Source organism: Macaca thibetana, chromosome 10, assembly GCF_024542745.1.
Source record: "Macaca thibetana thibetana isolate TM-01 chromosome 10, ASM2454274v1, whole genome shotgun sequence".
Lineage (NCBI taxonomy): Eukaryota > Metazoa > Chordata > Mammalia > Primates > Cercopithecidae > Macaca > Macaca thibetana.
The window spans coordinates 68,292,547-68,318,362 of NC_065587.1; the positions used below are offsets into that span (position 1 = coordinate 68,292,547).

The 25,816-nt window shown below is 51.5% G+C and overlaps 2 protein-coding genes across 2 annotated transcripts in view; both read right to left on the reverse strand.

Moving 5' to 3' along the window:
* The window catches only part of LOC126964308 (cytochrome c oxidase subunit 4 isoform 2, mitochondrial), a 393,425-nt gene that overhangs the window by 11,684 nt on the left and 355,925 nt on the right, over positions 1–25,816 (reverse strand). The window lies entirely within an intron of this gene.
* On the reverse strand, positions 21,160–22,369 carry ID1 (inhibitor of DNA binding 1). Its single transcript, XM_050807349.1, has 2 exons — positions 21,844–22,369; positions 21,160–21,600 (listed from the first exon to the last, which is right to left on the reverse strand). Exons 1-2 carry the CDS (start codon positions 22,264–22,266, stop codon positions 21,559–21,561), a joined length of 465 nt encoding a protein of 154 aa, XP_050663306.1. The 5' UTR covers positions 22,267–22,369; the 3' UTR covers positions 21,160–21,558.

Consider the following 25,816-nt stretch of genomic DNA (forward strand, 5'->3'; position numbering starts at 1 on the left):
GGGCAGATGAGCCTAGAAGGCGAGGGGCTCAAGGGAAGGTGTTAGAGGGGCCCTAGAGTGCACATCACCTCCATTCTGGACGGTGCCAGAGACAAATCTTTGAGAAGGCAGCTTGGGAGTCTTCCAGAGTTCCATGAGACGTCCAGCTCCCAGAACTGGCCAGGTTGGGCCCACTGCTGGTCACTCTGGGAGCTGCTCCTCCCCTTCCCCAACCAAAGTAATTCCAAATGTGAGACCCCCAAAAGGACCATCTTGGCCGGGCGTGGTGGTTCATGCCTGTACTCCCAGCACTTTGAGAGACCGAGAAGGGTGGATCATCTGAGGTCAGGAGCTCGAGACCAGCCTGGCCAACATGGAGAAACCCTGTCTCTACTAAAAAGACAAAAATTAGCCAGGCGTGGTGGGCACCTGTAATCTCAGCTACTCGGGAGGCTGAGGCAGGAGAATCGCTTGCACCCCGGAGGCGGAGGTGGCAGTGAGCCGAGATCACACCACTGCACTGCAGCCTGGCCCGCGGAGTGAGACTCCCTTTCCAAAAAAAAAAAAAGGACCACCCCTTACCTCTTGGTTGCTGAGCAGGGTGTTCTATAGAGTAGTCCTATGGACAGAGGACAGGGGAAGACGCTTCTTCAAGAATCTGGAGGAAAAACCATGGCTTTTTTTTTTTTTTTAAAAGCTTTGTAGAGACAGGGTCTTATTATGTTGCCCAGGCTAGTCTTGAACTCCTGAGCTCAAGGGATCCTCCTGCCTTGGTCTTCCAAAATGCTTGGGATTATAGGCATGAGCCACCACGCCAGGCAGAAGCTGATGAGTCTTGCCAGACCTTTTTCAGGGTGGCTGGGAGGGTGGTGGCTGCACTGGAGTGAGTGGCCTGTGTCTATGCATGGCTCTACTACAGCCACTCTGAGTGGCCAAGCGGCACCATTTCTGGGTCTAATCTTCGCCCCCACCCCCCTCAGTTTCACAGGGTCTCCCAAGGGAAGGCATTTGGGAAAGGCGTCCCTCTGTTCTTCCCTGCGCTCTTCCGCCCCAGCCTCTGTGGGAACATCAGGTTCCAGAAGTTGAGTGATGCTGTGATAAGGAACATCTGTGGGAGAAGCCCACCCTTGGGCTGAGAGCCATGGGGTAGAGGCAGGCCCTGAGCAGCTCACAGGGAATACAGCCTGCAGGACGATTGCGGAGCCTCCTTTTGAGGTCCTGAACCTGGGAAGAGATGGACTGTCCCTTAAGGCAGGCCACTCGGGGTGCCAAAGCCAAGGAATAAGGGTCTTCTGGAACCCTGGTGGGTCCAAGGGTGGAGAGGGCTCCGGAGAGGGCATTCAGGCCACTTGCCACAACAGGGCCGACATGCCGAGAGCTCTGGGACAGGTTAAGACCTGCCAACAGGAGGGATGGCAGCTCACACTCACTTGGTCGGCTCCAGGGAGACCCCCAGATTCTGCCCAGACGCTAAGACCTGAGCCACAGCCTCAGCATCCCCCTGCCAACAAGACCCCCACCCAGGCTCTAGGTTTCACAGAGGACCCACCTCCAGCCTGCCAGCCTAGAGGGGATACTGCGGAAGAGCTAGGCCTCATGCAGGACCCTAAGGTGAAAATAGGAAGAGGTGCTGGACAAAACATCACAGACCTGGACTCCCAGCCCTTCGGGAGGCCCGAGGGCCCCTTGAACCCAAGGAGGAGGTCTAGTACAGAAGGAGCAGGGAGAGGCGGGAATGGGCAGAGCTAACCACGAGGAGTGAGGCCAGGGGACAGCAAGGAAACCAGGAGCTGAGGGGGCAGGGCCAGCGAGCCGATGGGCGTGGTCAGTGAGCTGAGGGCCGTGGCCAGGAGCGGAGAGCAAGGCCCACCCAGCTCACCCGTGAGAGCGGAGGCTCTGCGGAGCCGTGGGAGTCACTGAACACTGAGAGTGTCCCAGCAGCAGCTCAGGCTCGGAGGACGTCGCGGGAAGACCCGCAGCTCCGGTGGCCCGTCCAGCAAGTGCTTCTAAAACCCTGGACAGGCAAGCCAGGTCAGAACCGACACTGAGAGCTGGGCGTGGTGGCTTGCCCCTGTAATCCCAGCACTTTGGGAGGCTGAGGAGGGAGGATTGCTTGAGATCAGTAGTTCAAGACCAGCCTGGGCAAAATGGCGAGACCTTGCCTCTACAAAAAATAAATAAATAAATTAGCAGGATGTGGTGGTGCACACCTGCAGTCCCAACTAAGGAGGCTGAGGTGGGAGGATTGCATGAGCCCAGGAGCTCTACGCTGCAGTGAGCTGTGATTGCACCACTACATTCCAGCCTGGGCAACAGAGCAAGATCCTGTCTCAAAAAAACAAACTGCTGGGCGTGGTGGCTCACGCCTGTAATGCCAGCACTTTGGGAGGCTGAGGCGGGCAGATCACGAGGTTAGGAGATTGAGACCATCCTGGCTAACATAGTGAAACCCTGTCTCTACTAAAAATACAAAAAAAATTAGCCGGGCGTGGTGGCAGGCACCTGTAATCTCAGTTATTCGGGAGGCTGAGGCAGGAGAATGGCGTGAACCTGGGAGGCGGAGCTTGCAGTGAGCCGAGATCATGCCACTGCACTCCAGCCTGGGTGACAGAGTGAGACTCCGTCTCAAAAACAACAACAGAAACTGACATTGAGCTGGGACTGCCATAGAGGTGGATGCCACTAATGGCAGGTTTCCTGGCCTGCCACAGAGCCCATAGTGTGATCAGGGGTAGATGAATGCCCTTAACTAGATTTCACCGGGACAGGACATGACAGGTGGCCTAGAGATGGAAACCTCCTGGGGGCAGGTCAGATCGCTTCATACTATTCCTGTTTCCTCCTCGCGACCAGGGCAGACACACTAGAGGAGGGGGGCCAACCTGGCAAAGGGCGCTGAGGTGGTGAGATCTGGGAGTGCCCTAGGGTAGGCACTAGTCCCTTCACATCCTGGAGGCCAGGGCCTCTGTCTTCGCTGAGACACAATTGGCCTGCACATGGGCATGGGTATTTGGCCCCCAGATGTGGGGACAGCCTCTGCGGGGACAGCCTCATGGCATCCTTGAGCCTTTCTTGGCACCGCTGGCTTCCCAATAAACTCCTTAGCCTGACGTTCAAGGTCCCCACTACCAAACCTTCCAAACACAGCTTCTTCATCAGCCTCTCCTGCTCTCCCACCACGCCCCAGCCACGCTGGGCTTCAGTTCCTAGAACACACCCAACCTTGACCATGGCAGGGCCTTTGTCATTGCTCTTCCCTCTGCTAAAATGCTCTTCTCTCAAGGGCAAGTCTTATTCCCACCACCTGTTTCCATCTGAGAAAGCTCTACTGGAGCAACACACCTGGCCTCTCGCTCACAGACCAAAGCTATGCTTTACTAAGTAGTTCATCAGGAATTGTGGCAAGTTGTATTTTCAAAGAAGATAGCCTCATCAGTATCTCCAATTCCACATGCTCGTTGGACCATTGTGACCTTGACACTCCTGCCCTGCAGTGGTGGGATCTATGTCCCTCTTCCTTCAGCCTGGATGTACCTTTGTGACAGCATTAAACAGCGGAATATGGTGAAAGTTGCTATGTGACTTCTGGATCATAAAAATGCCATGTGGGCCCAGGTGCGGTGGCTCATGCCTGTAATCCCAGCACTTTGGGAGGCTGAGGTGGGTGGATCATGAGATCAGGAGTTCAAGACCAGCCTGGCCAAAATGGTGAAACCCTGTCTCTACTAAAAATACAAAAAAAAAAAATAGGCTCGATGCCGTGGCTCATTCCTGTAATCCCAGCACTTTGGGAGGCCGAGGCAGGTGGATCACCTGAGGTCAGGAGTTCGAGACCAGCCTGACCAATATGATGAAACCCTGTCTCTGCTAAAAATAAAAAAATTAGCCGGGCGTGGTGGTGGGCGCCTGTAACCTCAGCTACTCAGGAGCCTGAGGCAGGAAAATTGCTTGAACCTGGGAGGCAGAGCCAAGATTGCACCACTGCACTCCAGCCTGGGCGACAAGCAAGACTCTGTCTCAAAAAAAGAAAAAAAAATTAGCCAGGCATGGTGGCAGGCGCCTGTAATCCCAGCTACTTGGGAGGCTGAGGCAGAGAACTGCTTGAACCCGGGAGGCGGAGGTTGCAGTGAGCTGAGATTGTGTCACTGCACTCCAGCCTGGGCGACAGAACATGACTCCATCTCAGAAAAAAAAAAAAAGAAAAGAAAAGAAAAAAAAAAGCCACGTGGTTGGGACACTCTCTCTGGGAACCCAGCCATCATGCTATGAGGGAGCCAAGCCAGCCCAGGTGGAGAGACCATATGGAGAGGTCATGTGTAGATGTGCTGGCTCAGGGCCCTGCTGAGGTGCCAGCCTACAGCCAGCATCCATTTCCAGACATGTACAACTCCAGATGATTCCAGCCCCAGCCATCAAGGCCCTCGTAGCCATTGAGTCTTTCCAGCTGAGGCCCCAGACTTCATGGGGCAGAGACAAGTCATCCCTGCCGTGCCCTCTCTGACCTCCTGGCCCACAGAAACCATCAGCATCAGTTATTTTACGCACTAAACACCAGTTGGCTTGTCATGCAGGAACAGTGACTGGAACAATTAGGAAGTGTTATTTTGATTTCAATATACCTGATTCCTCATCTGGCTGTCTGTTGTGTCAGAACTTGGACAAAGAAGAGGTTGTTATGTATTGACACCCAAACCCCAACCAATGTCCTTCAATTTGCAGCTCAAACGTCATCTCAGAGAGACTTTCCCTAAGATCCCTATGCAGTTTAGATTTCTTTTCTTTTTTTCTTTTTCTTTTTTTTTTTTTTTAAAAAAAAACAGGGTCTCTTATGGTCACCCAGACTGGAGTGCGGTGGTTCGCTCTCGACTCACTGCAGCCTCAACCTCCTGGGTTCAAGCAACCACGCCTGGCTAATATTTTTATTTTTATTTTTATTTTTATTTTTATTTTTAGTAGAGACGGGGTTTCACCATGTTAGCCAGGATGGTCTCGATCTCCTGACCCCGCAATCTGCCCACCTTGGCCTCCCAAAGTGCTGGGATCACAGGCGTGAGCCACCGCGCCCGGCCTAAACCAGGTTTTTTTGTTTGTTTGTTTTTTCTTTTCAGACAGAGTCTCACTCTATGGCCCAGGCTGGAGTGCAGTGGTGTGATCTCAGCTCATTGCAACCTCCGCCCCCGAGGCTCCAGCGATCCTCCCACCTCAACCTTCTGAGTAACCGGGACTACAGGTGTGAGCCCACCACACCCAGCTAACTTCTTGTATTTTTTTTGCAGAGATGGTTTCACCATGTTGCCCAGACTGGTCTCAAACTCCTGCGCTCAAGTGATCCTCCCCGGCTCAGGCTCTCAAAGTGCTGGGATTACAGGTGTGAGCCACCACACCTGGCACTGGCAGTCTTTTTCTTTTTTTTTTTTTTTTTTTTTTTTTTGAGACGGAGTCTTGCTCTGTCGCCCAGGCTGGGGTGCAGTGGCCGGATCTCAGCTCACTGCAAGCTCCACCTCCCGGGTTTACGCCATTCTCCTGCCTCAGCCTCCTGAGTAGCTGGGACTACAGGCGCCCGCCACCTCGCCCGGCTAGTTTTTTGTATTTTTTAGTAGAGACGGGGTTTCACCGTGTTAGCCAGGATGGTCTCGATCTCCTGACCTCGTGATCCACCCGTCTCGGCCTCCCAAAGTGCTGGGATTACAGGCTTGAGCCACCGCGCCCGGCGGCAGTCTTTTTTAATCTGTGACAGTTCCTCAGTCTTTCCGTCTTTTTTGCGACCTTGACACTTTTGAAGAGTCCTATTCAGCTGCTTAGTAGAATGTCTTTCAAGTTGGATTTGTCTGAAATTTTCTTGTGATCAAATTGAAGTCATGAATTATGGGGAAAATGTCACAGAAGTGGTGTCATGCCTTCCTCAGTGCATCCTTGCAGAAGCACCTGATGTTGACATGTATGACGAATGACGTTAACCTTGATCAGTTATCTAGGGCAGTATCTACTGGACTTCTCCACTGTAAAATTATTATCTTAGGCCGGGCGCAATGGCTCACGCCTGTAATCCCAGTACTTTGGGAGGCCGAGGCGGGTGGATCACGAGGTCAGGAGTTCAAAACAAGCCTGGCCCACATGGTGAAACCTCGTCTCTACTAAAAATACAAAAATTAGCCGGGCATGGTGGTGTGCACCCATAATCCCAGCTACTCGGGAGGCTGACGCAGGAGAATTGCTTGAACCCGGGAGGTGGAGGTTGTGGTGAGCCGAGATTGTGCCACTGCACTCCATCCTGGGTGATAAAGAGAGACTCCAGGCCGGGCGCGGTGGCTCACGCCTGTAATCTCAGCACTTTGGGAGGCCGAGGCGGGCGGATCACAAGGTCAGGAGATCGAGACCATCCTGGCTAACACTGTGAAACCCCGTCTCTACTAAAAATGCAAAAAATTAGCCAGGCGAGGCGGCGGGCGCCTGTAGTCCCAGCTACTCTGGAGGCTGAGGCAGGAGAATGGCGTGAACCCGGGAGGCGGAGCTTGCAGTGAGCCGAGATCGCGCCACTGCACTCCAGCCTGGGCGACTAAGCGAGACTCTGTCTCAAAAAAAAAAAAAAAAGAGACTCCATCTCAAAAAAAAAAAAATTATTATTTTACTCTGTGTAGTTATTAAATGTACTTAGGGAGATACTTTGAAACCAGGAAAATATCCTTTTTCTGCTTGAAGTTTAACCCCTTGAATTGGGCATCCTTTGGTAGATCATTATCGTCACAGTCAGTGCTTAGTAAGTTACAGTCATGATGATGATAATGGTGATGATGACGATGATGATAATGATGAACTGGATCCCAGGAGAGCACCTGCCAGCCAGGTACCTGGAACTAGTGTTTCCTCTTGGAGCCTCACCTTTCTCATTCATAAAATGGGACAATCACGGATCTGACCTCACTGAGTTGTGGAAGTGTGTTGAACTGAGATACCGGCAGCAAAACACCCAGCACAGGATTTGACACATAGCAGGTATTTTGGGTTGGGAATGTCATTGCTAGGGGACTGAATTGTGCAGGGTGGGAGGTGGCCGTGTGGGGCACCTGGGGGCTCTGGGTGGGAATGATCCTAAAGCAATCCCTGCAACTGTCAACAAGCGGGAGGAAGGTTGTCTCTGGAGGTCGGGAAGGGAGCCTGAGAGTTTCCAAACTAGACCAGCTTTCTGGAGGAGGTGAATTCAGACAAACGAGGCTTGGAAGACATCACCAGAAGTCATTTGTGCAAAGTCTGGAGGCTGGAACAGAAAAGAGAGGTCATGGCTGGTAGGCACTAACTGAGCCCTCATGCAACAATAGGTTTTGGTAACCAAAGCCACTCTCAGTACCCCCTTCCAGGACTGGGGACTAGGCTGCCAGGGGATGGCAGGTGCCTGAATGCCTCTCTTCCCAATGCCAAGACATATGCAGGATTATCCCAGAAACTCTACCCAGCTGGATGCACGGAGTTGAACCCAAGTGTGGTGGGCATACATCTATTCATCCACTCTCTCATTTATTCAGCAAATATTTATTAAGCACCAACTATGTGCCAGGCTCTGGGCTGGACAGTGAGCACATGGCAGGGAACAAAGCAGTTCATGGAGCACCCATTCTAGAGGCAGAAAACATGGTAAGCAATCAAATAAACATGATGGCTCTGGCTACAACAAATTACCATAACAAATGCTCCATAACAAATTACCCCAAAACTTAGTGGCTTAAAACAACAACCATTTTACTATATCTCACAGATTCTGTGAGTCAGGGATCAAGGTGGAGCATAGTTGAATAATTCTTCTGTTCCCTGTTTTTGTTTTTGTTTTTCTTTTTGAGTTAGAGTCTCACTCTGTTGCCCAAGACAGAGTGCAGTGGCATGCGCTTGGCTCACTGCAACCTCCACCTTCCTGAGTTCAAGCAATTCTCTTACCTCAGCCTCCCAATTAGCTGGGATTACAGGCATGCACCAACATGCCTGGCTAATTTTTTTTTTTTTTAGATGGAGTTTTGCTCTTGTCACCCAGGCTGGAGTGCAGTGGCACGATCTCGACTCACTGCAACCTCCCCTTCCCGGGTTCAAGCGATTCTCCTGCCTCAGCCTCCTGAGTAGGTAGCTGGGATTACAGACATCTGCCACCATGCCTGGCTAATTTTTTTGTATTTTTGCAGGTAAGAGCCACGTGCCCAGCCAGCTAAGTTTTTCTGTATTTTTAGTAGAGATGGGGTTTCACCATGTTGGCCAGGCTGGTCTCCAACTTCTGACCTCAGGTGTTCCACCCACCTCAGCCTCCCAAAGTGCTGCTATTAAAGGCGTGAGCCACCAGGCCCGGCCCGATCTGGTTTTTGTTGTTATCACCATTCACATCTGTAATTGTCCTCTGGGCAAGGAACTGAATCTCTCTGAACATACTGCAGTTAGAATAGCTTATTGTCCTCATGACAGTTTTTGTTTGTTTGTTTTTATAATTAGAGACAGGGTCTCATTATGTTACCCACTCCTGGGCTCAAGTGATCCTCTCGCCTCAGCCTCCAAAGTAGCTGGGACTACAGATGCACACTGGCACCCCTGGCTCAGTTTCTTTTCTTTTGTTTCTTTCTTTTTTTTGAGACAGGGTCTTGCTCTGTCGCCCAGGCTGGAGTGCAGTGGGATGATCACAGCTGACTGAAATCTCCACCTCCCGGGTTGAAGCAATTCTCGTGCCTTAGTCTCCTGAGTAGCTGGAATTACAGGTGTGTGCCACCATGCCTGGCAAATTTTTGTATTTTCAGTAGAGATGGGGTTTCACCACGTTGGCCAAGCTAGTCTCGAACTCCTGTCCTCAAATGATCCGCCCATCTCAGTCTCGCAAAGTGCTGGGATTACAAGCCTGAGCCACTGCGTCCAGCCTTATTTTATTTCTTTTTCTTTTATTGTTCTTTCTTTCTTTTTTTTGAGACCAAGTTTCGTTCTTGTTGCCCAGGCTGGAGTGCAATGGTGCCATCTTAGCTCACCAAAACCTCTGCCTCCCGTATTCAAGCGATTCTCCTGCCTCAGCCTCCCGAGTAGCTGGGATTACAGGCATGTGCCACCACGCCCAGCTAATTTTTTTGTATTTTTTTTTAGTAGAGACGGAGTTTCTCCATGTTGGTCAGGCTGGTCTCAAACTCCCGACTGTCAGGCCTCTGAGCCCAAGCCAAGCCATCGCATCCCCTGTGACTTGCACATATGTGCCCAGATGGCCTGAAGTAACTGAAGAATCACAAAAGAAGTGCAAATGCCCTGCCTCGCCTTAACCGATGACATTCCACCACAAAATAAGTGAAAATGGCCGGTCCTTGCCTTAAGCAATGATATTATCTTGTGAAATTCCTTTTCCTGGCTCAAAAAGCTCCCCCACTGAGCACCTTGTGACCCCCCACTCCTGCCTGCCAGAGAACAACCCCCCTTTGACTGTAATTTTCCTTTACCTACCCAAATCCTATAAAACGGCCCCACCCTTATCTCCCTTCGCTGACTCACTTTTCGGACTCAGCCTGCCAGCACCCAGGTGAAATAAACAGCCATGTTGCTCACACAAAGCCTGTTTGGTGGTCTCTTCACACAGACACGCATGACACCGACCTCAGGTGATCCGCCTGCCTCGGCCTCCCAAAGTGCTGGGATTACAGGTGTGAGCCACTGCACCTGGCCATTTTATTTCTTAATGGCCTCAAATTTTTGACACTCTTCCTGTCAAAACGCGGGTGTATGTCTACTCCCCATGAACCTGCGAGGGCTTCTGTGACTGCTTGAACCAACAGATTACAGTGAAATGATGCTGTAATCCCAGCACTTTGGGAGGCCGCACCAGGTGCATCAATTGAGCCCGGGAGTTTGAGACCAGCCTGGGCAACATGATGAAACAAAAAATGCAAAAATGAGCTGGGCATGGTGGCATACACCTGTAGTCCCAGTTACTTGGGAGGCTGAGGTGGGAGGATCACTTTAGCACTTTGAGAGGCCCTAGTTGGAAGGACTGCTGGAGCCCAGGAGTTCGAGACCAGCCTGGACAACATGGTAAAACCCCATCTCCACTAAAAATAAAAAAAGTAGCCTAGCATAGTGGCACATGCCTGTAATCCCAGCTACTCAGGAGGCTGAGGCAGTAGAATTGCCTGAACTTGGGAGGCAGAGGTTGCAGTGAGCCAAGATCCTGCCACTACACTCTAGCCTGGGCAAGAGAGCAAGACTCCGTCTCAAAAAAAGTGGTAAGACCAGGCGCACTGGCTGACGTCTATAATCCCAGCATTTTGGGAGGCCGAGGCAGGTAGGTCAATTGAGCCCAGAAGTTTGAGACCAGTCTGGGCAACATGACGAAACAAAAAATACAAAAATTAGCCGGGTGTGGTGGTACACACCTGTAGTCTCAGCTACTTGGGAGGCTGAGGTGGGAGGATCACTTGAGCCCAGGAGACAGAGGTTGCAGTGAGCCAAGACTGCACCACTGCATTCCAGCCTGGGCCACAGAGTGAGACTTTGTCTTTGGTGGGGTGGAGGGGAAGAGTTAGAGTTGGCAGGACTTGGAGATGCAATGAGTATGAATGTGTATTTGTCTTGGGGTGGTTTTCTTTTTTTTTTTCTTTTTCTTTTTTTTTTTTTTTTTTTTTGAGATGTAGTCTTGCTCTGTGGCCCAGGCTGGAATGCAGTGGCACAATCTTGGCTCACTACAAGCTCTGCCTCTCAGGTCTACGCCATTCTCCTGCCTCAGCCTCCCAAGTAGCTGGGACTACAGGTGCCTGCCACCACGCCCAGCTAATTTTTTGTATTTTTAGTAGAGACAGGGTTTCACCATGTTAGAAAGGATGATCTCGATCTCCTGACCTGGTGATCCGCCCGCCTTGGCCTCCCAAAGTGCTGGGATTACAGGCGTGAGCCACCGTGCCCAGTGGGATGGTTTTCAAAGAGCATCCTGGGTTTCTAGTTTGCCCAGATTCTTTTTTTTGTTTGTTTGTTTGTTTTTTGTTTTTGACGGAGTCTTGCTCTGTTGCCCAGAATGGAGTGCAGTGGCCAGATCTCGATGTGCCCCCTCCCTGTTTTTTCTTCTTCTTTCTCCTTCTTCCTTCTTCTTTCTTTCTTCTTCCTCCTCCTCCTCCTCCTCCTTCTTCTTCCTTCTGCTTCTTCCTTCTTCTTCTTTCTTCTTCTTTTCTCTCTCTCTTTCTTTTTCTTCTGCCTCCTGGATTCAAGCAATTCTCCTGCCTCAGCCTCATAAGTAGCTAGAATTACAGGCGTGCACCACCACGCCCAGCTAATTTTTGTATTTTCAGTAGAGACAGGGTGGCACCATGTTGGTCAGGCTCGAACTCCTGACCTCGTGATCACCCACCTCGGCCTCCCAAAGTGCTGAGATGACAGGTGTGAGCCAGCGCGCCTGGCTGCCCAGATTCTAAAACCAGCCTAGAAGACAATTTTAAGGGTAAAATATGTCTTGTTAATCTTCAAAATGAGAAGGAAATATATTCTCATGCCTCACTCCCAGAATCACTTCTAAGGCTATGACCTTAGCCCAAGAGGCCAGGTCTGAGGGATTCTGGGCAAGTCACTGAACTTCTCCAGGCTTTCCTTTTCCTATCTCTACAATGAGTGCACTGGGTTAAGCTGTATGTAAGGGACCTCCCAGTTCTGATTATTCTGTTTAATCAAAATAGACTCCAGACCAGGCGCAGTGGCTCATGCTTGTAATCCCAGCAGTTTGGGAGGCCAAGGCGGGCAGATCACAAGGTCAGAAGATCGAGACCATCCTGGCTAACACGGTGAAACTTCGTCTCTATTAAAAAAATACAAAAAATTAGCCAGACGTAGTGGCGGGCACCTGTAGTCCCAGCTACTTGGGAGGCTGAGGCAGGAGAATGGCGTGAACCTGGGAGGTGGAGCTTGCAGTGAGCAAAGACGCACCACTGCACTCCAGCCTGGGCGACAGAGCAAGACTCCATCTCAACAACAAAAAAAAATCCAACCTAGTAATGTTTAAATTGTGCATCACCTAGGATGCAGCCATCCTACTCCTTTTAACACAGATTCACTGGAGATATGTGCCAAGGCATTCAGAGCAGCACTGTTGATAACAGCTAAGCCCATGAAACAATCCAAAGGTCCATCACAGGAGCTTGGGGCAATAAATCACATAATAGAATACTACAAAGTGGGCTGGGCGCGGTGGCTCACGCCTGTAATCCCTGCACATTGGGAGGCCGAGGTGGGCAGATGACCTGAGGTCGGGAGTTCGAGACCAGCCTGACCAACATGCAGAAACCTCGTCCTTACCAAAAACACAAAATTAGCTGGGCATGGTGGTGCACGCCTGTATTAATCCCAGCTACTCAGGAAGCTGAGACAGGAGAATCATTTGAACCCAGGGGGCAGAGGTTGCAGTGAGCTGAGATCGCACCATTGCACTCCAGGTTGGGCAACACGAGCAAAACTCCATCACAAAAAAAAAAAAAAAGAGGATACTACAAAATGGTGAAAATGAATGAATGAAGGCAAGAAATCAAACATGGATGACTCTCATGTAATTCATGTTGCATGAGAAAATTAGGTTGCAGAAAATTGCATATAGTATGATTTTATTTATATAAAAGGCAAAACCAGGTAATATTAAGTAATACATTGTTTAAGGATGCATACTGGTACATATGTGGAAAAAAAAGAACAAGCAATCGATTAACACAAAGTTCTGGATAAGAGGTAAAATCTTATGGGGATTTTATCCTGAAGGGCACACAGGCTTCAAATGAACTAATATTCTATTTTAAGCAGAGTGGCTGGTACTTAAGTGTGTGATATATATATAATAATATATATAATTATATATTATATATTTAATATAGATATTAAATATATATATATATATTTTTGAGATGGAGTCTTTGTTGCTCAGGCTGGAGTGCCATGGTGCCATCTCAGCCTCCCAAAGTGCTGGGATTAAAGGCGTGAGCCACTGCACCCGCACCCGGCCGGTTTTATTACTATCTTTTTTTTTTTTTTTTTTTGAGACGGAGTCTCGCTCTGTAGCCCAGGCTGGAGTGCAGTGGCCGGATCTCAGCTCACTGCAAGCTCCGCCTCCCGGGTTCACGCCATTCTCCGGCCTCAGCCTCCCGAGTAGCTGGGACTACAGGCGCCCGCCACCTCGCCTGGCTAGTTTTTTGTATTTCTTAGTAGAGACGGGGTTTCACCGTGTTAGCCAGGATGGTCTCGATCTCCTGACCTCGTGATCCGCCCGTCTCGGCCTCCCAAAGTGCTGGGACTACAGGCTTGAGCCACCGCGCCCGGCCTATTACTATCTTTTTAAAACTGCAGACATGTGATATCTGCTCTATTGTAGGTATGATACATTTCACAATTGAAAAAAAGAAATTTCCAAGATTAGGCCAGGCGTGATGCCTCACACCTGTAATCCCAGCACTTTGGGAGGCCAAGGTAGGTGGATCACCTGAGGTCAGGAGTTCAAGACCAGCCTGGCCAACATGGTGAAACCCCATCTCTGCTAAAAATACAAAAAGTGAGCCAGGCATGGTGGCGAGCCCAGATTGCGCCACTGCACTCCGGCCTGGGTGAGTGAAGCTGTCTTCCCCCGCCAAAAAAAAAAAAACTAGCCTGGGCGCGGTGGCTCACGCCTGTAATCCCAGCACTTTGGGAGGCTGAGGCGGGTGGATGACCTGAGGTTGGGAGTTCGAGACCAGCCTGACCAACATGGAGAAACCCGTCTCTACCAAAAATACAAAATTAGGGCGTGGTGGTGGGCGCCTGTAATCCTACTACTCGGGAGGCTGAGGCAGGAGAATCGCTTGAGCCCAGGAGAGGGAGTTTGCAATGAGCTGAGATCGCGCCACTGCACTCCAGCCTGGGCTACCAAAAAAAAAAAAAAGAAAAGAAAAAAGAAATTTCCAAGATTAGCCCAAGATCCCCTCCTTTAAAAGGGAGGGAATGAGGCTTATAGGGGGTTGTCACAAGAAAGGAAGAGGAAAGACTATGAGAGAATGGGGGAAACGGTAGCGAAGGGGGCCCTGGGAGAGGGGGGCTGAACTCTCCTAATATGCTTACAGCTCTGGCTGCAGTTCCCAAGGCGCCCACTAGAGGTCATCAAGGCATCAGCCTCCGCCTCTCGCAGCCTTTCTCGCCCACGGTGGCGCAGCCCAGGCTCTGCTCGGGAGGGGGCGCTGGTGGCCAGAGGAAGACGGGAGCGGGCACAGCGCCTGCGTTTGCAGCTGCATGGATGAGACCAGCTGCTCTGGAGAGCGCTGGCCCGCCTCCCAGCTCTTCTCTGCCGCCCAGATATTTTAGAGTCTCAAACCCAAAAACCGGGCCGGACAGGGTGGCTCACGCCTGTAATCCCAGCGCTTCGGGAGGCCGAGGCGGGAGGACTGTTTGACCCCAGGATTTTGAGGTCAGCCTAGGCAACCATGCAAGACCCCGTCTCTATTAAAACAACAACAGGCCTGGCGCGGTGGCTCACGCCTGTCATCTCAGCACTTTGGGAGGCGGAGGCAGGTGGATCACCTGAGGTCAGGAGTTGGAGACCATGTTGGCCAATATGGTGAAACCCCATCTGTACTAAAAATTCAAAAATTAGCCAGGCGTGGTGGCAGGTGCCTGTAATCCCAGCTACTCAGGAGGCAGAGGGTGCAGCGAGCCGAGATCGCACCATTGCACTCCAGCTTGGGAAAGGGAAACTCCGTCTCAAAAAATAAAATAACATAGGCAGGCCGCGGTGGCTCACACCTGTAATCCCAGCACTTTGGGAGTCCGAGGCGGGCGTATTATGAGGTCAACAGATGGAGACCATCCTGGCCAACATGATGAAACCCCGTCTCTACTAAAAATACAAAAAATTAGCTGGACGTTGTGTTGCACGCCGTAATTCCAGCTACTGGGGAGGCTGGGGCAGGAGAATTGCTTGAACCCAGGAGGCAGAGGTTGCAGTGAGTCGAGGTCGCGCCACTGCACTCCAGCCTGGACAGAATGAGACTCCATCTCAAAAAAAAAAAAAAAAAATTAGCTGGACGTGGTGTTGCACGCTGTAATTCCAGCTACTGGGGAGGCTGAGGCAGGAGAATCGCTTGAACCCAGGAGGCGGGGGTTGCAGTAAGCTGAGACGGCACCATTGTACTCCAGCCTGGGCGACAAGAAGGAAACTCCGTCTCAAAAATATATATAAATAAATAAAAATAAATCAATAAAATAAAATAATAAAATAACAAAACAAATCCAAGAAATGAACAGCACCCACAGACACGATTCTTCCTGTCTTCTACAGCTGTGCCTTCAAAGTTGGGCCCTGCTCTGTCTCCTCTAAAGGAGAGGATCTAGGTTTGTACAGCCTCTAAAGAAAAGAATACAATATTGTGCAGATCTTGCAAAACACACAGAAATCATGTGAACACATGGCTGATACTCTTTCCAGGTGAGGAGGCTTGAAGTTTAAGCTTCAGTAATTTCCAGGTAAATGCACCTCTGATTACACATATGCATATTTATCTACTGCATGTCTCCCACTAAGAATGTAAGTTCCAAGACAGCAAGAATTTGTATCTGAATTGTTAACTCCTGGGGCCCTGTTCCTAGTATATTGTAGAAGCTTTATAAACTATTTGTTGAAAGAACCAGTTGGGGCTAGTAGTTTTCCAGGTAGAAGTACAATGGCCTAGCCTGAGGCTTGAGGAGTGCAAAGGTTTGGGATGCTATCACTGAAACCTCAAAACAGTGAGTATAACACCCATTTAAAAGCTGGGAATGAGGCCAGGCGTGGTGGCTGACGCCTGTAATCCCAGCACTTCAGGAGGCCGAGGCGGGTGGATCACGAGGTCAGGAGGTTGAGACCATCCTGGGCAACATGGTGAAACCCCGTCTCTACTAAAAACACAAAAATTAGCTGGGCGTGGTGGCGCACACCTGTAATCCCAGCTAGTTGGGAGGCTGAGGCAGGAGAATTACTTGAACCTGGGAGGCAGAGGTTATAGTGAGCCGAGATCATGCCACTGCACTCCAGCCTAGCAACAGAGGGAGACTCCATCTCAAAAACAAAACAAAACAAAACAAAACAAAGCTGGGGATGGCAGGGTACAGTGGCTCATGCCTGTAATCCCAACAATTTGGGAGGCCGAGGCACGTGGATCACCTGAAGTCAGTAGTTCGAGACCAACCTGGCCAACATGTAGAAACCCCGTCTCTCTACTAAAAAATATGCCCCCCAAAATTGCTTGAACCCAGGAGGCGGAGGTTGGCAACAGAGTGAGACTCCATCTCAAAAAAAAAAAAAAATGCTGGGGATCCTGAGAGCCCAGGAGGTGAAGCAGCTGCCCAACCAGAAGTGGCACTGGGCCTAGAACCCACATTTGCCTTACCTCTCGCCCTGCCTTGCTCCCAGCCACTGTCCCCCTCTTAACTCCCCTTGCACAAGGCCTTGATGCAACCTGGTACTGGCCTGGGGCACCCTGCTTGAGGACAGTGTTGGGAAGGAGGTTTTGCAAGAGTTGCAGCAGGAAGCAGCACCAGCCAGGGCGGGTCCAGGGAGATAAGGGCACCCTCGCCCTTCCCTGTGCTCCTCCTGGCCTTCTGGTTTCCTCTTCCCTTCCCTTCCCTTTCCTGGAAAGTGGCGCCCGCCTGGACCCTGGCCCCAGCCTCACCCAGCTCCTGGCCTGGCCCTGTGACTCACCTCCTTTCTTTCTGGCAGCTGTGCTGGGATGTGAGGCCTGCCTGCCACCAGGAAGGCCTGCTGTGTGTGACCCTGGGCAGCAGGGAGCTCTCTCTGGCTGGCAGTTCCTGGTGCTCAATAAGAGTGACTGGCATGGGTCAGGTGTGGTGGCTCACGCCTGTAACCCCAGTACTTTGGGAGATTGAGGCGGGCGGATCACCTGAGGTCAGGAGTTCAGGACTGGCCTGGGCGACATGGTGAAACCTCGTCTCTACTAAATATACAAAAATTAGCCAGATGTGGTGGTGCACGTCTGTAATTCCAGCTACTCAGAAGGCTGAGGTACGAGAATTGCTTGAACTCAGGAGGCGGAGGTTGCAGTAAGCCAAGATCATGCCACTGCACTCCAGCCTGGGTGACACAGCGAGACTCCGTCTCACCAAAAAAAAAAAAAAAAAGGCCGGGCGCGGTGGCTCAAGCCTGTAATCCTAGCACTTTGGGAGGCCGAGACGGGCGGATCACGAGGTCAGGAGATCGAGACCATCCTGGCTAACACGGTGAAACCCCTTCTCTACTAAAAATACAAGAAAATTAGCCGGGCGAGGTGGCAGGCGCCTGTAGTCCCAGCTACTCGGGAGGCTGAGGCAGGAGAATGGCGTGAACCCGGGGGGGCGGAGCTTGCAGTGAGCCGAGATCGCGCCACTGCACTCCACTCCAGCCTGGGGCACAGAGCAAGACTCCGTCTCAAAAAAAAAAAAAAAAAAAAAAAAAAAAAAAAAAAAAAAAAAAACCTGGGCACGGAGGCTCATGCCTATAATAGCAGCACTTTGGGAGGCTGAGGCAGGTGGATCACCTGAGGTCAGGAGTTTGAGAGCAGCCTGGCCAACATTGTAAAACCCCATCTCTACTAAAAATACAAAAATTAGCTGGGTGTGTTGGCAGATGCCTGTAATTCCAGCTTCTTGGGAAGCTGAGGCAGAAGAATTGCTTGCATCTGGGAAGTGGAGGTTGCAATGAGTCAAGATCGCCCCATTGCACTCCAGTCTGGGTGACAAGAGGAAAACTCTGTCTAAAAAAAAAAAAAAGACATTCCCCAATGTGGGTTGCAAAAGTTGTGAAATGTGTATATTTCTTGCATTTATCTGATGTATGCTTTTAAAACAAATAAACATAATGACCAGGTATTATTTCAGTTGGAAATAAGATGAAAGGCTTTATGAACTAGACATACTCTGGGAACATGAGGCCCCTCATAAGCCTGATTTGGACAAGTCTGATTTCTGGAAAGTCCTCTAAGTCAATGTGCAATGTGGCCTTGGGCAGGTCACCACACTTGTTTGATGCCTCCGTTTTGTCATCTGAAAAGTGAATATAGGCTGGGCACGGTGGCTCACGTCTGTAATCTCAGCTCTTTGGGAAGCTGAGGCAGGCAGATCCCTTGAGGTCAGGAGTTTGAGACCAGCCTGGCCAACATGGTGAAAACTCTTTTCTATAAAAACATACAATTAGCTGGGCATGGTGGCACTTGCCTGTAATCTCGGTGACTCAGGAGGCTGAGGCAGGAGGACCACTTGAACCTGGGAGGTGGAGGCTGCAGTGAGCCAAGATGGTGCCACTGCACCCCAGCCTGGGGAATAGAGGAAGACTCTGTCTCAAGAAAAACAAACAAACAAAAAAAAGTGGATATAGCAGTAGGCCCACACCTGGTAGGGCTGTTGAGACAATCCACTCAAAACACGTTATTGCAACATGCACTACTGTGAGCCTGTGCTATGCTTTTTAGGTGCATTGGTTCAATTAGTCCTTGAGGCCCAGGTTCTGAAGCCCATTTTCCAAAAAAGAAAAGAGGCTCTAACAGGTGAAGTGATGAGCATCAACGCTGATTCTGGGCTTGGGTTCTACCTGCCTCCCTACTAAAATGTTAGCCTACTACTCTTGTGGTAGTGGTGGTTGTTACTGTTATTCAAATGACCGTATGATGATAGCACTGGCCTCGTTAAAGTTCTGACGATTAAATGAATTGATATTGTAAAGAGTTTAGTATGGTGCCTAGCACATAAGCAGCTCTCCGTATTTCTTAAATAATATTAACATTACATCCCCGGAAAGGCAGAGTTCAGTGCTCAAGAAACTTGGTCCTGGGGTTTCTCGGCATCTTCCACCCCAGCTCCTGGCTGCGTCCTGTCCAGGAGAGGTTAAGGAGTTAATGATTTCCAAAGGAGCAGGGTTTTGTGTGCTACACGCACACACACCGGTGGCCTCTGTCCCCCCCCTCCCTTTGCGAGGCCCGGAGCCTCTTATGCAAGCCGCCGGCGCCCGCCGGTTCCCAGGCCCGGCTGCAGCTGCGGGCGGAGGGGCAGGGCGGGGGCGGCGCGCTGTTTGTCTAGCGCGGCCGTGCCAAAGACTGCGGGCCCCAGACAGCCAGGCGCCTCCGTACACCTGGGGATGCTCAGGTTAAATAGCTCCGCATTCCTCGGGCCCAGCTGATGGAAACGCTCCCAGGCCGCCGCCGAGCCGGCCTCCAGATGGGCTGGGCCTGGGCCAAAGGGGAAAAGAGGGGAACGTGGAATCCAGAGTGTGCCTGAATGGCGGGGGAGGTGGCCCAGGCCCCTGCCGCAGCCCCTTCCTCCCCTGGAAGAAAGGCCCTGCATGTCGGAGTACGCGAGGGGGAACCTGCTTACGTTCCCGTGGGTGGGCTTGCAGGCCAGGGCCCACACGTGAGAGGGAGTGCGTGCACACGTGTGCCTCCGAGGACACTCCAAGGATGCACAGGAGACAATTAATCATGATAATATATAACTATGCAACATTGTGCCAAGCATTGTGCTAAACGTTTTAACCACTTACTTTCATTTATTCTGTACCACTTTCCGTGAGGTTAGTACTATTGATACAGCAGCCGGTGGAGAGGGGGTAGCAAAGAACATAATTCGCCTGCAAATACTGTGTTTGATAAAAGCCATAAACTGCTTGTGGAGGGGGTATAACTGGCTTAACGTTAGTGCTCAAGGAATCATAATCTTTCATTTGATTTTTTGTTCATCCCGTCTGTGAGCTTGTGTCTTCTGCTGTAAAACGGGGACCACAATCCTGCCTTTAGCCCCACAGGTATCCACGAAACCGTTTTTGTAAAGGGTTGAGTTGAGCAGAGCCAGGCTTCCGGTGCTAGGGGCTATTTATTTTATTCTATCGTTTATTGACAAAATGTATGAATAGCCCTTACCTTTCTGGGACAAGTTCTTTGCCATTCCTGGGACTCAGTTTCTCCATATGTAACACATGGGGATTTACCTGGCATCTATTCTTGAGGGTTGGTGCCCCCAGGACCTAATGATAGCCCAGGGAGTTGCCACGTGAACTTTTGAGGCAGGATTTGCCCAAACATAGCTGTCCCCACCTTCACTCCAGACCCGCAGAGGCCCAGGAATGCCAACCAATCTATAGAACAATTATATACACAGAAACCCACAGTGTGGTTCTGTGGCCCCCAGACATTCAAACCCATCCATCATCCCAGACCCATGCAGAGATGCCCACAATGCATTTAGGCAGAACACACAAGCCCAAACAGCTGGAGGTTCCACACTTATCTGCAGAACACATGTGCTCTATTTGCCCTTCTGCACACAGCCCCGAGCATACCCCTACTTACACCCCCAGGCCTATATGTGAATAGTTGGCCCATCCCCACCGTGGGGTAGCAGGGGGAGACCAGCTTACTCCTGTTAGGTACACAGGAGTAGACACCCATACACGCTTCCCTGAGTAGAAATCCACATACATGTCCAGGCAGATAGGCCGTTGCCAATGACGTATTTATCCTGCTCAGGAGCTGGGGAATGAGATTCCACTCCTCAGATCCTACCCAGGAACCCTGGGGTTGGGGGGAGATTTGTTTGAGCTGCCAACAGAGCCAGGCCAGGGTGATGTGGCTGAGTCTGGACCCAGAGCAGGTGTCCCAGCAGCTGTGCCCAACCTGGCCCTGCCAACTTGCTCACCCACTTGGATGAGCCAGGAGCCCCAGGGCAGCCTGCTGGAACCCAGAGGTAGGCTGTTGGGGGAGGCACCTCCTACTGGGGAATGGGGTGATAGAATCACTGCCTCTCACAAGCTATGGCCCTAAGCAAGTCTTTTTCCACTGGGTCTCATTTTATCCACATCTTGGCAAGGAAGTGGGTGGTCCAGCGACCACGTTCTCCAACTTAAATGGCTTGCTCAATACTCCAACACAGAGGGGGCCCTGGCAGGTTCATCTGCATTTTAACAACCTCCCCAGGTGATCCAGATGGCCCAATGATCACCTTGAGAAACCCCAGAGGTCTAGAGTATTTAGTTTTATAACACTAGGGAGCAGGGAAATGGCCGGGGATGGTGGGGGGAAGAATAGACTTTAAAGACACCGGAAACACCCATTCAGGCCGGTAAGAGCAACAATCCAGATGTAGCCCTCCAGTTTCTCCCAGAACCAGCTGTGAAGAGGGTCAGGGGTCAACCCCCAGCCGAGGACCCTCCCCCTCAATCCAAGAAGTCACTGCCACCATCTAAATTATTTGTTTAATAACAAAGAAACAGCCCCACATAACTATTGTAAAACAATATTCTCAGTCGGTGATCATTGTAATATACAATACAAAGCAATTTCCTCAGAAATCTGAGAAGCACCAAACGTGACCATTTTTTAAAATGTCTGCTTTTCAAAAAATAGAAACACACGAGTGGAATCCCACCCCCTAAAGTCTCCGGTGACTAGTAGGTGTGGAGAGAGGGTCGCCCTCTCCTCTCCAGTCCCTCAGCCCTAGGCTGGATGCTGTAAGGGCGCAGTGGCCGCCGATCTGTCTAGTTCGCCCCCAGATCCGGCGAGGCGCGTTGGGGAGAGCACTTAATTCCTCTTGCCCCCGGATGGCTGGGGTGCGCCGATCCCTGGGGAATGCGCTTCAGCGACACAAGATGCGATCGTCCGTAGGAACGCATGCCGCCTGTGAAAACGAGAGAAGAGGTGAGACCGGAGCGTTGGGAGGGACGCCGCTCCGAGCGCAGCGGACGCCCCCTTCCCCAGGAGTACACGACGGGAGAGCGCTTTTTCCAGGCTCCTTAGGCACCCCCGGCATAGCCAGCTACCCGCAAAGATGGGACGGAACTGGTGCAAGCGCCCACACCCTCTCTGGCCTCAGTTTCCTCGTAGGTATAAGGATAATCTAGTGGTCGGATCTGGATCTCACCTCGGCCGTCAGGGCGCTGATCTCGCCGTTGAGGGTGCTTAGTGGAGCCCGGACCGGCAACCCTCGGCCCCCGGGGGTCCCGACTTCGGATTCCGAATTCAGCTCCAACTGCAGGTCCCTGATGTAGTCAATGACGTGCTGGAGGATCTCCACCTTGCTCACTTTGCGGTTCTGGGGCAGGGTGGGCACCAGCTCCTTGAGGCGTGAGTAGCAGCCGTTCATGTCGTAGAGCAGCACGTTCACCTGCTGCTCGTCAAGCAGGGCAGGCAGGCGCGCCCCGGCGCCCCCGGCGCAGCGCGAGATGGCCACGCTCTGCTCAGACAGGCAGCGCACCACCTCGCCCGCGCCGCCCGCTGTCTTGCCGGCCTTCAGCGCGCAGCTGGGGCCTGCGGCGGCGGCGGTGCTGCCACTGGCTACTTTCATGATTTCCGGCGACTGGCTGAAACGGAATGGGCAAAGCGAACGGAGAAGGCGGGAGCCCGAAGTAGAGGTGGAAAACGGAACAGTTAGGAACGTGGAATGAAAGCGCGCAGCCACCGCAGGTCTTTTATAAACATGCCACAGCCCCCGGAGGGGCGGGCTCAGAACGTTCAAAAGCAGCCAATGGGCGGTATGGGGGCGTGGCCCGCGCTCCTAGGTCCCGCCTTATGCTTTTCTAGTGCACCCTCTCAATCTGGAAAGACTACCCGAGTTTCAAGAACAGCTAGGGTGGGTGGGTGGTAAGGGCAGCGGGTGGAGGCGAGGGCTGCACTGGGCTCCTCGTGAAGGAGGCAAGGAAGCTAAGCCGGCATTGCCTTATAATGAAAAGACCTCAGGAATCAGTTTTTCCCATATTCACTTTCTCACTTCTCCAGCTCCATTTCACAGATGAGAGAAGTTGAGGCCCAAACGGAGAAGCGGCTGGCTCTGGATAGCCCAGAGAGCCTGGGTTTCCGGACCCTCTTGGAAGATACCTGTGGGACCTTGATCTACAAATATCAGGACCGAAACTTAAAGCCGGCGCTCCTTTACATCTGCTCCCCTGGGGTTTCTCAATTTCTAGATAATGTTGCTGTTCGTGTTCCTGAGACCCGCAGGGCCTACCCAGATCCCCCCCAGGTCGGAGCAATTAATTCGGGAAGGTCTAGTAAGTTTGAGGCTGGATGGCTGGGAAGTGAACTAGATAGAGTGCAGTGGAGTGAGGCTGCATTCGATTCCACCTTGAATTTGCAGCCCCTTGCAAAAATTTCCTAAACCTGCAACAACTCGTGACTTTTAAATGTTTTTTCCCATTTTTGGCTACATTTTTAAATTTTTTTATCAAAGACCTCAGAGCAGGGGCTCCCTCCCACGGCGCAGCAGCTGCGGAGCTAGTCTCCCCCCTCTCCTTCCCGGGCCGGTCTGTGTCAGCGTCTGAACAAGCGGCTCAGACCGTTAGACGCCAGGCCTGTGACGTCACCCATTCATAAAACCCGGACGGACTGTCAGGCTGGCGCCGCGCGGGCGGTCGCCATGGAGACGACAAACTGAGCTAGCTAGTTCCCTCGCTCCCCACAGCCAGTCACCTGCAGACCAAGGGCGGGAGGCCTGGGAATGCGTTCCTCGCGGGCGCGGTCGCTGAGCAAGGGTCACCTTACCTCCCCGCCCCACACCTGCGAATCTCCCCACCCAGACCCACAGCACAGCCTGGGCCGCTTGGGAGGTTTCCTCACTGCTCCCCCCACCTCCCCGCCCCAGCTACCCGCTCCAGCGTGGGGAAAAAGGCCTGAGTTCCCTTTCCAGCTTTGCAGCTGGGTGGATTCAGGCGGGTCGCATGCCCTCTCTGAGCCCTAATATTTAATATTTGCCTGGTATTTTAATAATCACAAACGTGACCATTACTTTGTACACCGGGCACTGTGTGAAGAGTTTGTCTTGATCATCTTTTTTCATTTATTTCTTATCTTAAAAAATGAAGGCCTGCGCGATGGCTCACGCCTGTAATCCCAGCACTTTGGGAGGCTGAGGCGGGTGGATTGCCTGAGGTCATGAGTTCGAGACCAGCCTGACCAATATGGTGAAACCCCACCTCTACTAAAAATACAAAAATTAGCCCGGCATAGTAGCGTGCGCCTGTAATCCCAGCTACTCGGGAGGCTGAGACAGAATTGCTTGAACCTGGGAGGCGGAGGTTGCAGTGAACCGAGATAGAGCCACTGCACTCCAGCCTGGCCACAGGGTGGGACTCCATCTCAAAACAAAAACAAAAACAAAAAACGGGGCGCAGTGGCTCACACCTGTAACCCCAGCACTTTGGGAGGCCGAGGCTGGCGGATCACGAGGTCAGGAGATCTAGACCATCCTGGCTAACACGGTGAAACCCCGTCTCTACTAAAAATAGAAAAAATTAGTCGGAGGCCGGGCGCGGTGGCTCAAGCCTGTAATCCCAGCACTTTGGGAGGCCGAGACGGGTGGATCACGAGGTCAGGAGATCGAGACCATCCTGGCGAACACAGTGAAACCCCGTCTCTACTAAAAAATACAAAAAACTAGCCGGGCGAGATGGCGGGCGCCTGTAGTCCCAGCTACTCGGGAGGCTGAGGCAGGAGAATGGCGTAAACCTGGGAGGCGGAGCTTGCAGTGAGCTGAGATCCGGCCACTGCACTCCAGCCCGGGCTACAGAGCGAGACTCCGTCTCAAAAAAAAAAAAAAAAAAAAAGAAAAAATTAGTCGGGCGGGGTGGCGGGCGTCTGTAGTCCCAGCTACTCGGGAGGCTGAGGCACGAGAATGGTGTGAACCCAGGAGGCGGAGCTTGCAGTGAGCCAAGACTGCGCCACTGCAGTCCAGCCTGGGCAACAGAGCAGACTTCGTCTCAAAAAAAAAAAAAAAAAAAAGATACCGGGGTCCGGGCGCAGTGGCTCCCAGCACTTGGAGAGGCCGAGGCGGGCGGATCACTAGGTCACGAGTTCGAGACCAGCCTGACCAACATGGTGAAACCTCGTCTCTACTGAAAATAAAAAATTAGCCGGGCATGGTGGCATGTGCCTGAAAATAAAAAATTAGCCGGGCGTGGTGGCGCGCGCCTGTAATCCCCCAGCTACTCAGGAGGCTGAGGCAGGAGACTCGCTTGAGCCCAGGAGGCGGAGGTTGCAGTGAGCCGAGATCACACTACTGCACAACAGCCTGGGCAACAGAGCGAGACTCTGTCTCAAAATAAAATAATAATGATACAGGGTCTCACTCTGTCACCCAGCTTGATCAAGTTCTGTAGTCTTTTTCACAACTCTAAGGAGAGGAGCTATTTGGTGTCTTTATACAAAGGAGGAAACTGAGGCTCCAGAAGACGTCTGAGAGTTATAATCATAGTTGCGTTATTATAAGGAGGGTACAGTATTGCAATGCAATCGCTTCCTGTTGAGAGCAGGCAGTCTGATTGCAAAGTTCTGGACATGCCACAGGTGGGGAAACTGAAGCTCAGGTTAGTCACCTAAAGCCATACAACATTAGCAGGGGTAAAAATCTGTGCCCACCAGTGAAGGATGATATTATGGTCCCTCCCTGCTCCCCTCCGCCCCACTATCCCGCAGCAATGAATTCACTGAGTTATCAGCAGGTTCCGTTTTCCCACAGAAGTTTGGGGGAGGAGGGAAAAGTAAAGGAGCCTCTGTCTCCACATCAGGAAACCAGGAAAACCAAACCAATCAGTGAGACCAGCTTCAAAAGAGAGAGACATCATCAATTAATTAGCTAGACTCCTCATCCCCTTACCACACACACCAAAACTCTCTAAACTCCCTATGCCTTGTTTAGCAATCCTAAATTAATGATGGCAGGGAATAGTTTGCTGCTCAAAAGAACTGCCAAATAATTGGAAGAACAATGGTCAACCAGAGGAAATTAGAGTATTAATTCATCACTAAGTGTTTATTTTTATTTATTTATTTTTGAGACAGAGTCTCGCTCTGTTGCCTAGACTGGAGTGCAGTGGCGCGATCTCAGTTCACTGCAATCACCA

Coding starts and splice junctions, on each gene's coding strand:
- ID1 (XM_050807349.1), bottom strand. CDS start 22,266: ATGAAAGTAGCCAGTGGCAGCACCGCCGCCGCCGCAGGCCCCAGCTGC. Junction 21,601..21,843: donor TCAGCGCCCTGACGGCCGAG/GTGAGATCCAGA, acceptor TCGTTTTCACAG/GCGGCATGCGTTCCTACGGA.